We start from the raw sequence: 12,676 nt of genomic DNA, 5'->3' as shown, positions 1-12,676 counted from the left end.
AGGGCAAATGGAGCAAAAAGCAAAGGCTGAGCGAAAAAAGAGGTAGACAGTGAACTTCTTGAAAAGGGGGGAGGCCATAATTAATAACCGCTTGACTGGCTGTATGCCGGATAGTCTGAAAGAAGAAGAGGATGAGGAGGAGGGGGCCAAACGGGAAGGAAGGTTCCTAATGCTCCACTTGCTCTTCAAATTCCAAGCCTCACACAACTCTCGGCCCAAAATTCATGCTGCGAACACAGGTCACCTCGTCCTTTCCCTCGGTCTGTCCTCTCCTCTCCTCGCATGAGGCAATGAAAAAAAAAAAAACAATATGGAGACAGGTTGCACAGCAGATAGGCAGGGTGGGAGATGGCGAGGTACAGAGTGGGCTCAGGGGCAAAGATTAAAAATATCTCAGAACATGAGGTCGGGTAGCAGCAGTGCAGCAGCAGACCTTCATTTCAGCTATTTTTGTTGCTTTTTCCATAATGTCTGAAGTCTGCCTTATAAGCTGATGGGAAAAATAGGTTCTCCAGCTGAGACATAAAAAGGCACGCTGCTTTTGTCGCGACATTTTTCCCCCACTTTTGCCAACAGGGCTGTTTTGTCTAAGCACAATCGATTCGTCATTAAAAAATAGCCAAGTTTCTTCAGGCTTAGATGCAGAGAAACTCTGCTCAAGGGCATTGACAAACTGTTGTTATTTTCTATTGCCGTATCGTTTCTATACCTGTATTTTATAAACCACACAAACAATTTAGCTTGAAAATAGGCCCATCTGTTTGATGAAACAGTGATGGAAGTTTTCACTTCGAAACACAGTGGGTTTTTTTTGTGTCTTTTTTGTTTTTTCCATTTGCCTCAGCTTTATTGAATTAGTGCCTCTGTCAGGTTGTGTATCCATGCCAGATTACACCAAAACTGATTTTTAGGCTTTGCTCTAACCTTCATGGCTAATAATTCAATTTTGGATTAACTGTACTGTTGTTATTTGCGGTTACATTTGGAGCATACACACATGCAGTGGATTGTTTGTGTGTATGTATGTGTATGCGTGCATGCGTGTGTGCACGTGTGTGTTTGGGTCTGTGTAATGCTGGAGGGTATCCTCGTGCTAACCTATTAAACGCATCAGTCAACATACAAGTTGCGTCTTCCATTCACTGCAACAAGCAAAAGCAAGACAATGAAGAAAAGCAAAAGAATAGATGTCAAATTTGGGGAAAATTGCTGCATTTTTGCTCGCCGTGTTGGCCTGAGATACAGCTGCTGACTTCCTCAACAAGAGGGGAAAGAGTGGGTCAGTGGTTGATAAGGAGGAAAACAAAAACAACAACTCAGATTTAAAAATAAAAAAAAAAAAAAAGTTATGTTTAAAGATCGTGCAAAGTGAATTCAGAGATTTGTTGCTTAATACATTATACAGGGCTTTACAACTTTCTGCCACCCAAGTGTCACTCCACCAGGCACATATCCAAGGATGCCCTCTGTCGCACCGAAACGCCCAGAATGGCGCAGACTGGTCTGCTAAATTGACAAGCGAGTCTTGTTATGTGCAGTTAGTTTGATGTTAGTTAGTTATCGCTAACTGCAAAGATTGCCTGATTAATTTGTCTCTCGTTTTGATTTCACTCGTTATTGCAGTCATGTGCAAAGGTTTGATTAACTTTGTTATAAAGCGAGCAAAACTATCGATCTATGTAGTAAGCCTAGTCCCAACCCTGTTGATAGCATAGACATATAAAGTTATGTACAAAGTTAAAAAGCACAGATTCTTTTAAAGATGATTGCATAGTGCAATAATTGCGGTAGTAATGATTTATCCATGTTCTGTCTGAGACGATGATTTTAAATAGGTAAACTGGTTTGTTTTGCTAGTAAATACTTTGCAAAATAGTGTGAATAATCATACACACTCAAAAATATGACTCATTGGATGAACACAAATAAACTTCGGGCAGGTTTTCCATCCATTTTATTTGTGTGACTCCAACTCAAACTTAGTAGTTCCGTGTAATGTGATATAATTGAGTCAGCCAAACCCATTTTCATCAAAAACAGTCAAATTAAAATAAGTACATTTATTCACATCAGTCCAACTCAAATTACTATAATTAGTCTAAAATAAATCATCTTAGTGTTTACCCAACACAACACAACACAACGAAAAATCTGGTAAATGTGTTTTTATTGAAAACTCACAAAATAAAACTACATTCTTTGGAAATGCATTTTGAACTTTACATGCTTACATTTTGAAGCTTCTTTGTAGTTGTATAAAACACCTTTGAGTCCAGTCACTCATATAGTAACGCAGGTTAGTGCATCTTGAATTAACACATTTTAAGTACTAGAAAAGCATCTTCGATGACAGTCTTGGACTGTGAGCACACACGTAGACTGTCCCTTATGAAAAAAGTTAGATTTTCAGCTGCTGTACCGTTGCATTTAGCTTGGGTCCATCCAAGTTCATAATGATTGTCTGGAAAAACTCAGAGGTTTACTTCAGGTTTTCTGGAAAGACTAGATGAAGTGCCCTGATGAGCCCAAACAGCAAGATCAACACCATGATGACACTGCCAACGTTGTTACGGACTTTAATGCCCTCGATCACAATTCCCACATCCTCTGGCTCCTCGTGTCCATCTTTTCGGATTGTGTAAATGGTGGTGATGTTCCTTTCTGCATCCTTAGCTACCGCGGGCTGAACAACAACACAAACACAGAAAACAAATGATTTAAAATGAAACACATGGGGGACAACATCCACATACAAAATTACATACAGCAGTTTAAAGCAACCGTTTATCAGTTGTTATGGTCAAAAGAATGGGGTAGAACAAAATGTGTGCACGAGCCATCTTGTAAACTCTTAACGCAACAGTGGCGCAGCAGCTAAAAATAGCACTGATTCAGTATTAGCAAACAAAATACTGCATTAACAGACCAGTGCGGTTAATGTAAAGAATAAGTGCTACTCGTCTCTCAATGGGCTATTTAGCTACCCTTTGGTGTTTTAACACTATACTGTAGTATAAATGCCCCATAAATGACCCGCTTTGCATTCATATGGCGATTTTTGATAAGTGAAAAAAGCACAAACGTCACTGAACTTTCAATTCATACATACATTCAAAAGAATCCACGAGTGGTAGGGGTGGGGCGCTATGCGGAGGGGGCATCTGCCAAAACAAATTATTAGTTAATAATTGATGTCCGTACACGTACACTTTTTCCAGAACACGTTCTGCGGTTAAAACACTAGTTAGAGTAACCACAAACACGAGTAGTCCTACTCAAACTCCATTCTAGTGTCGGCCATCTTAGCAGTTAAACCTAGCATAGCTAGCTAGCTAGCCCATAATGCCTCCCCAACTACGCTGACGGTCTTCGCGGTCTTTTGGGAAAGGTTTTTAAAAAACGAAAAAGAAAACAATCAGTACTCACCAGGGAGAGAAATTACAGCTCTCTTTCTCCGCAGCAGCGTCGCCACAAATTGTCGAATGCCGCTAAAGAAAGCAAGCTGAGAGCGCAAGGAACAAGTGTCTGAGCGTTGCATGGGCGGTACCAATTGAAATTTCAAATGAAACACATTTGTATAAGTTGTTCATTGGATTTGTTTTAGAAAATTAAACAAAAAATTAATATGTTGCATGAAAGAAGGGCTTGAATAATTTTGGAGTGCACAATACTTGGTGGTGGTACACTAATGCAATTGTTTTTAAATGTACATTATGTCAATCATATGGCCTGTTTTGTCTGCCACTGCTTGTTGCAGACAAACGTCTTCACTGTAAAATTGTTTGCAAATATCATATTTCGAGTCACTGTCAACCTTCACACGTAACTTTGGTATGCCATGGTCACACTGTACCTCCTCAAAAAAGGGTGCGACCAAATCATGTGCTGGTGCTACTAATGCAAAAATTGGTGTAGAGCCCCGTATAGGAATAAGAAAGATGCTAGACGAAGTAGCATCCAAGTTTCCAAATCGTAAAAGTGGTATTCAGCAGACACGCCCATAGCATTTGAGAGCGGAGACAATGGGTTGATTTTTCACGATTTTGGAGCCTCATTTTACATGCAGTACTTGATGAGTTTTTAAATCATCAAATTTGAATCTAACGACATTTCCAGTGGGTGTCCATGTACGCCATAGATAATAAAAAGTGATGATAATAATAATTGCTTTACTCGTGATTTCTCTATTGGTTCTTTAACATTTGTCATTCAATGTTTGTGTGGCCGCATCTGTATTTTGAAAAAAAATTGACAAGCCAGTTGTAAGCATCTTGTACTGAATTACGTTCTTGGCTTATAACTTATATGTCAAGGGTTATCCTAAACACTTACCAATATGCATGTAGAGAAATTCGTGAAAATGCAGAGATTTGTATCAGGCGTATAACATGACCATGTATGAATAAGTAAAGAACAGTTAATGTAATGTGAATTCCTTCTCAGATTTCACAGTGGGGATTCTGAACTGGTTTTGGTCAGTCGCTATCTGTACCCTAGTCTAAGCAGCTCCCCAAAGCACTTGTATCAGATCTGATTTGGTCAATCCACAGGTTGATATGCTTAAAACTATGGCAGCATATCCAACTCCAGAAAATGAGTAAAAAAAAAATGTTCATCTGTCATTTGGCAACAACTAGGCGTAAGACTAGAAAACAGAAGCAGAATTATTAAAAAGGATATCTGCTCGACAGGTAGGTGTATCACATCTTTTTGATTTTTAACTGATTTTACATTCCGCCTGACCCACCCCACCCCCAAAAGACAAATTCTAGCCAATAACATTATGATATCACTAAGAATAAGTCATGCTGCCGACATAGCAGGCGTGGCTAATGTCGGCTTGTTTACAGTGCTAAATCTAGCTTAGTATTGCTAGCGCTGCTATAGTGTTGAAGCTGGATATGCGTTCTCTCTGACTGTTTATCACGACTCCGCACTTCTATTATTGTGTGCCAATATGGCCATGTTTCAGAATTGTGCTAGTGCACATCAGTGAGGGGCGTGGCTTTGGTAAGAGACTTGAGGGGTGGGAATTAGGGATGTGAGGATACATTCAAATTTTGCCAGCTGTTTTAACACTGCAAACTTCCCCTTTATTGTGCTGTGCAAAACAGCGCTAACATCACACAGCTCAAATGTTACATGGTTTGATATTTACTTGCATTATACTCATCTTTCCACCTGTCCATCGTCCCGGTCTCTCCACCCTACGGCCCCCATCCTGTTGAGTAGAGTTCTGATGAATAATTCCTCCCCGATGCACAGCATGGACCGATGGATCCTGTTCTTACACTGTATTTTCCCTCACGCAGCCAGTGTCGGCCGTAAAACAAAACTAACGTAAATCATTTTTCCGTATAGTGTCATGTCTTGCTTCCTATGTTCCATCATGTCTGTGTATTTGTGAAAAAATAAATAAATAAATAAATACGAGGTGAGCTACAGAGGATTTGTGTATTGAGTTACTTGTTCTTCTAATGCATGGCCAACACTCTCTGATTAAACGTGAACGTATTGGAAGCAAGACTGTCAATCATTAGATTAAGAGTGGAATGGTAGGTTAAGAGTAAGCTTTACATGATCAGGATTTTTGGGGCCGATCACCGATCAGCGAGTTTAAAAAGCCGATAACCGATCACCGATCCGATCACAAGATGGAGGAATGTGTCTATTTAAATGACCTGTTCATTTACTGTATATACTCATGTACTTAATTGCTCAAAACATTATATTTACAATAAATAATGTCTCTTTGTTCCTGTATTTATTTATGCCAGTGAGGCATAGTGACAGAAGGAACAAATGAATGGTCTTCTATTAGATGGCAGGAAGTAAATACAGTCATTAACGTATCCACTTTTTGTGACATTTTTGTTTGTTGGTGTGCTGTGAGATTTTTCAATTGTAAAATATGTTCTTTGGCTCCATAAAGGTTGGAAATCACTGCTCTAGTCAGACCGTGTATTCTAATCAGTCAGGTCAAACCAACATTACAACATGACAGAAATAATGGGTGCTAACTTACTGCAATTAAATGACTTTATTTTTAATTAAATTACTTCACCCACACCGAAACTTTAGAGCATGATTCGACAGAACGGTGGCATGTTTACGTACAACCGTTAGCGCTAGCAATAGCTTGCTAGGCTACATAACGTTTTTGTTGCCTGCTTGCGAGCCGTATCGTATTCAAAGTACGTGAACATATCTCAAGCAAGCCTAAAACAAACGTCCGCTCCTGCCCTCAGCACCGGTCACCACCACCACGTTTTTCCCCATTTTCCTCCTTATAACACCGTCGGCGCGCTCCACTCTTGTTGTCGTCGCCACGGTAACGAATGTATCCGGTCGCATTTGAGTTGACAAGATAAAGCCCAATGAGTATAAAAAACGGGATGCGGTGGTATCGGAATACGAGATTTTATTGCAGTAGTGTGACATAGTGCAATCTTGAAAGAGCAAATTTGTCTTGTAGTCTCATCCGGGTTGTCTGTCTCAGACGTGTTGTCTGTTCCACACCGCCGACATGTTTTTTCTTTATTTTTAAAATAACTTTATTGGCCGTCAGATATTTCCAGGACTACGTCAAAAGACATGCGACAAGGCTAAAAATAAGATAGCTTTTGGATTCAAATATACTGTGCACGATGGCGACGCGGAGTAAATGTCTTTTGCGAAGCCGATCGATGACGTCATTGATCGGATCGGCGTATTATGCAGCATAAAATGCTAATTATTGGCCGATACCGATAAGGCCGATAAAATTGGCGTAAAGTCTAGTTAAGAGAAGTGAAGGTTTAGGAATAACGCAAATTCAATTGAATGCAATGTCCTATCGAGTGCTGAAGTGATGGGTACACAATTGTGTGAATGAAAGCCTGCATATCGTGTGCATAAAAGTGCGTGTGTGTCATCCAGCAGGCAAGTATATGTCATTATGCTTAAGTAGGCGATGACTCATGCCGTGCACTGTATTTTCGTCAGCGTCAATTGCATTTTTTGTTGTTGTTAAAATAAAAAGAATGGGATTGATAAACTATGCCATCCCTCCCCTATAAAACAAGACCAATGAAAAAAATGTATGAACATGAAATCTTGTGTTTACTGTTGTTAAAAGACCATTTACAACACAAATAACTATGTTGTAACAGTCATTCACATGAAAGAAACATGGATAAGGGATTTGAGTAATACACATCAATGAATTGAAAGACAAAAAAGTAATTTATAAATTTTTAAATTAAGATGATGCTTAGGAAAATTGGCTGTTCCAATTATTATTATTTTTAATCATTAAATTTCTCCCTCTTCCGGGATGCTTGGTGGTGACAGATGGTCTGCTGTGACTTGTTCAGAAACAGCTGATCCACAGGGATTTACATGCACATCATCAATTTTATACATTATAGAGAGTGGCCTTAAAAAATGCAAGACAAAAATATTCCATGACTGCCCAGCAAATAAGGTTTATGGCCGACATCTGAGCAGGAAGGCCAGAAGGGTGCGGGCCGACAGCAAAGGCAACAGTAATTCATGAGAGCGAAGATGCTGCAAAGCATCTGCGGGCATGCAACACATTCAAACTCAAAGCAGATGAGCTACTTTGAAAACAAGCACATCTGAAACAAAGTGCAGTGCATAAATATAAATCGAACATAAGATAATTCAACATAAAATAGTAAGTTTTAAAAACTGTAAAACAAAAAGAAAGTTAAAATAAAAACAAATAAGACATTAAAACAGTGGGGTAGAGTCTCATGCTTTGTTGAAGGCTAAGGAATAAAGATGGGTTTTAAAAATTACATGGAGATCGTTTAAATAATTTAAATTATTATTTAACTAATTTTCTGAGGCACTCCTCAGAAAATAATTTAAATTCACTTTATCAGTTCAAAATGTTGTAATTGATTTACTCCAAATAATGTATCTTTGTTCATCCGTCTGTGCCAGCAACGTATAGTGACAGGCAGAACAATAAAATTCTCTTCCACAAGAAGGTGGCAGAAGGTACACTGAACCAATGGAATTGTAACAAAGTGTTCAGTCGGCCCAGATTTCATAGTTAATTTGAGCGTAAATTGAGATGAGATCATCATTATTTCTCTTTATACAGTATACATTTCGTTTAGTAGTGTGCCATGAGATTTTTAGAATGAAAAGTATAATATGGCTTTTCATTTGGCAGCGACACATTTTTTTCACTTTGCTGCTTCAGCATTTTAAATAATATTTATATATTTCTAATTTGAACGAAACAGGTTTTAGTTTTATTGGAAAATTTATAAAAAATTGTGGCGGAAAAATATATACGATTGCAATGGTTACACTTTTTCATAACTTCGTCACTTTTGCTCAGGCATACCAACATACAGTACCAACCACCACAGAAAGTGAGGTTCAGAGCCTGATAGAAGACTCCGCATCTGTGCATCAACATGTTAGTATAAGTGAATGTTATTTAGCGTTTAATGAAAAATTGATAGATTTGACCGATGTTCAGAATAAAAACTGGAGGAAAACCACGATTTCTGTGAAAACAAGTATTGAGAAGAAGGTAAGCAAACTTGAACTCTTTGGATGCCATAATGCACACCACGTTTGAAGGAGAAATGGCACTGCACATCACCCTAAAAACACCATACCAACAGTGAAGTTCAGAGGTGGGAACATGATGGTGTGGGGCTGCTTTTCAGGAAATGGTACTGGTAAACTTCACAGTATTGAAGGAAGGATGAATGGGCAAATGTACCGAGACATTCTTGACAAAAAACTGCTTGCCATCTACGAGGATGATGAAAATGAAACGAGGGTGAACATTTCAGCAGGATAATGATCCAAAACATACTGCCAAGGAAACTCTCACTTGGTTTCAAGGAAAAAAATAAAGCTGCTAGAATCGCCCAACCAATCACCTGACTTGAATCCAATCAAAAATCTATGGAAAGAACTGAAACTCAAGGTCCATAAAAGAAGCCCACGGAACCTTCAACATTTGAAGACTGCTTGTGTGGAGGAATGGGCCAAAATCACATCAGAGCAATGCATGTGACTAGTTTCTCCATACAGGAGGCGTCTTGAAGCTGTCATTGCAAACAAAGGCTTTTGTACAGTATAAAATAAATACCAGCTGGCGTGTTCAATACTTTCCCCCTGTGTCATTTCACATTATTACACACAACTAAATGTGTGAGCTTATTTGTTCTACTTTCTTTGTATGTATGGATTACTTTTCAATTTAATGAGAAAAATGGTATATGGGTGTTTTCAGCCTGTCCCTAGCACATGGTTTGGATATGTGAAGCTCTATCGTTCTACTAAAAAATGCTAAAATGGTGTAACTTTGACCATAAGTTCCATCCATCCATTTTCTGAGCCCCTTCCCCTCACTAGGGTCGCAGACGTGCTGGAGCCTATCCCAGCAAGCACAGGGAGAACATGCAAACTCCACACAGGTGGGGCCGGGATTTGAACCCCGGTCCTCAGAACTTACCAGTTGTCCACCGTGCCGCCACCCATAATTTCCTTAAAATATAATAGAATTAATGATTTGTCATCATATACAACTTCAAATTCTGTCTTATTTTTACTAAAATATGTTTGTCTAAAATTTGTTGTCATTACCGCCACATTGACCATTTTCAGATCAATCATGTTTATTCAAAATCTGATTCTTTAATTCCCTGTGTCATTTTGTCTTGTCACTCAAGCACATGCTAGGTCAGAGACAAGTCAGACATTTTGATAACTGGAAGACTAAGTTTGTTCCTCATTTGTACCCTTAAGTCACATAATATTTTTATTGTATGTCATTACCAAACGACTTGTAGTGTTAATATGTTTAAAGATTTTCCTGTAAAAACTTGATAATCTTATAAAATGTTGTACACGATTAGCTAGCTAAAAGAAAAATTTAAGATAACTCTACCAGCATAGCACAGTTAGCTAAAAACTTTGAAATGTCATTACCATCACATGTCATTATATATATATATATATATATGTGTGTGTGTGTGTCTTAAGTATCATTTTTGAATGTGTTGCTAAACTGAGAGATGCTAAACTGCATATACTGTCCTACAACAATTGCCATAGAGTGCCGTTCTAATCAATGCTACTTTACTGTAGAAACTATATGTGATCGGTACAGCATACCTATTACTAAATAATGGCAGCTCCAGCAAAATGTACTTTACATGTGGAATGAGCTGGCTGTATATATCAGCCTCACATGAATAGTTAAACTAAGAGGTTGCTGTACATTTAAAATGGAGGCAACACAGCGGTGCCTTTAGATACAAGTTTCAATTAATTACATGACCACGCTCATAATTCAGCGTGTACACTGGTGGCAAAATGCTACACAGACTTAATAGTGACTTTTGTGCCCAACGAGAGCGTTGACTCCACACCTCCCACTGCTTTTACTCAGCCGCACTATAGCCTAATGGACTGCTGCCTTTCCTGCTGAGCTTCATTACAACATATACAGCACAGTAGGGGGGCGGCAGTGTTTTGGGTCGAGGAATGTTTTCCCCTCATGTGTTTCATCCAGCCACGTGCCGCACATTCCCGACTGACGCACTCTTCGGCAGGAAGACACTTCCAACTTGGCCTCACATAAACACACTCATTCCGTTCTCGTTTTTAATGGAAGAATGTGTGCTGCAGATCCTCGTTTTCTGTTCCTTCTCTGCCCGTCTTTTGTGAGCCCTACTTCATTTTTCACTCACTCTCAGGAGTGTGTGTGTCACACCTGTTGTGGGGAGACTGAGGCTTGAGGCTTTCACGTAATAAATCAGAGATAAGGAGCAAATATGGAGTTGAGGAGAGGAACAAGTTGAGTGTGTGTGGCCGTGTGTGTGCGCAACTGCGTGTCTGACACTGACCTCTGACTCGGGCATAGCAGCAGCCACACTTAGTCAGGACTTTCCGGAACAAGTGTTGGCAGCCACAGCAGCCTCGGTGGTGACGATGGTGATGGTGAGGGTGGCCCCTTTTCATGCTGTTGGACCATGAGCAGGGGTGGGCATGGCCCGCCGCTCCTGCTCCCGCTCCCTGCAGGTTCACCCCCCTCAAAGTTCAAATCCCACCAGAAACAAAAAGCAGGTCAGTTTGGCCTCCTTCTTAGTTGACCGCTGACACTTCACGTCCAGAGGAGTCCACAAAAGAAGCCGCGAAGAAATCCAGTGAGTCGGTGATAAACAGCCATGCAAAGATTCCACTGAGCATATTGTCCTGTCGTATCTTTTTATCTCTGGCTTGTCTTTAATGGAGTGTGTTCGCCTTGGTGAACTGCCTGGTCAAATGACAGACTGCTTCAGCTAAGAGAGACAGAGAAGAGAGCCAGAGAGATGGGAGGGGGGGACAGAGTAAGGGGAGGGTTGAGGATGGAGGGTGGAGTCTGCAAGCTCTCCTCACTGGCTATTCCAGGATAAGGTTCCCACTCCCCTAATTTTCTCTCTTCCTGAACGCCCCCCACCAACAAACCACAACCACCGCCTCCACCTCTTCTTTCCTTCTCAGCTGTTTTTTCCTCTGCTCCCTTCTCATATTCTACCTCCGTCTGCTCTCTTATCCTCCCGTCTACAGGGTTTTTTACATTTCCAAATGCAAGAGCAGATGAAAAGCGCCTCTGCACAGACTGAGTTGATTCTACAGCACAGCGACACCCCTACTGACATATAATATTGTGAACAGAGGAGAAGCCATGTTAGGTCGTAGGTGTAATATACTGCAGTTTCCTTTTAAGTGACATGCAAGAATGCCTTTGGTTGAGGCTTGGTGTAGTGTCTTTCCAGGCAGTGTCTGTCTTCTTGAATGACCAAGAGTCGACTTCACCAAGCTTTTCTATTTTCTTTCTTTCCATGGAGCGAGCAGTGGGGTCTCAAATTTCACAATGTTGGCATTCTTTGTGTGTGTGCGTGCGTGCGTGTGTGCGTGTGTGTGTGCGTGTGTGTGTGTGTCGGTGTGTGTGTGCGTGTGTGTTTGTCTCAGTTGACATGACAATTCATCTTTAGGTTCAGTGAATCGCTAATGTGTTAGGACAGACAAACAAATCCCAGATGTACTTCACGCGCAAAGAGGAGACAAGCAAACCAAATCAGATCTGCTTTCAATGTGGAGTATACAATGATGGTGTACATTAAACAGAATTATAAATGCAACACTTTTTCATGAAGTCAAATTTCTCCAACATTTTCCATGCACCCAAAAGGTCTACTTCTCTCAAATATTGTTCACAAACCTTTCTAAAGTGTGCTAAACCACCCATAATAAAAGGCCAGTCTAAGATGTGCAGTTTTATCATACAGCACAATTCCACAGACGTCGCAACTTTTTAGGGAGCGTACAATTGACAACCTGAATAGAGGAATGTCCACCAGGGCTTTTGCACGTGAATTGAATGAGCCATCTCCAAAGGCATTTTAGAGAATTTGGCAGTACATTCAACTGGTCTCACAATCGCAGGGCATCTGCAGTTACACCACCCCAGGAGCGCCACATCCAGCAGCTTCACATCCAAGATCGTCTGAGACCAGCCACCCGGACAGCTGCTGCAAAAATTGTCTTGTATGACCAAAGAATTTTTGCACAAATTGTCACCAACCGTTACAGGGAAGCCCATCCAGGTCACCAACTTGATGACGTCAAACAAACACAGGTGCCTTTTATTGAT

General features: G+C 40.3%; 1 protein-coding gene across 5 annotated transcripts in view; it reads right to left on the bottom strand.

Annotated features, from left to right (window-relative positions):
- Positions 1–12,676, bottom strand: part of arhgef25a (Rho guanine nucleotide exchange factor (GEF) 25a) — a 67,586-nt gene that overhangs the window by 39,768 nt on the left and 15,142 nt on the right. The window contains exon 2 of one of the 5 annotated variants that reach the window (XM_061774649.1): positions 10,887–11,321. The exons of the other annotated variants lie outside the window; for them this stretch is intronic. Coding sequence (XP_061630633.1) covers positions 10,887–11,001 — 115 coding nt within the window. The 5' untranslated portion in view covers positions 11,002–11,321. The remainder of the gene's footprint in view (positions 1–10,886; positions 11,322–12,676) is intronic. 5 annotated transcript variants of the gene reach the window in all.

Source organism: Phyllopteryx taeniolatus, chromosome 1, assembly GCF_024500385.1.
Source record: "Phyllopteryx taeniolatus isolate TA_2022b chromosome 1, UOR_Ptae_1.2, whole genome shotgun sequence".
Lineage (NCBI taxonomy): Eukaryota > Metazoa > Chordata > Actinopteri > Syngnathiformes > Syngnathidae > Phyllopteryx > Phyllopteryx taeniolatus.
Note: the sequence above shows the minus strand (reverse complement) of the source record. Positions and strands in the feature narration are given on the sequence as shown.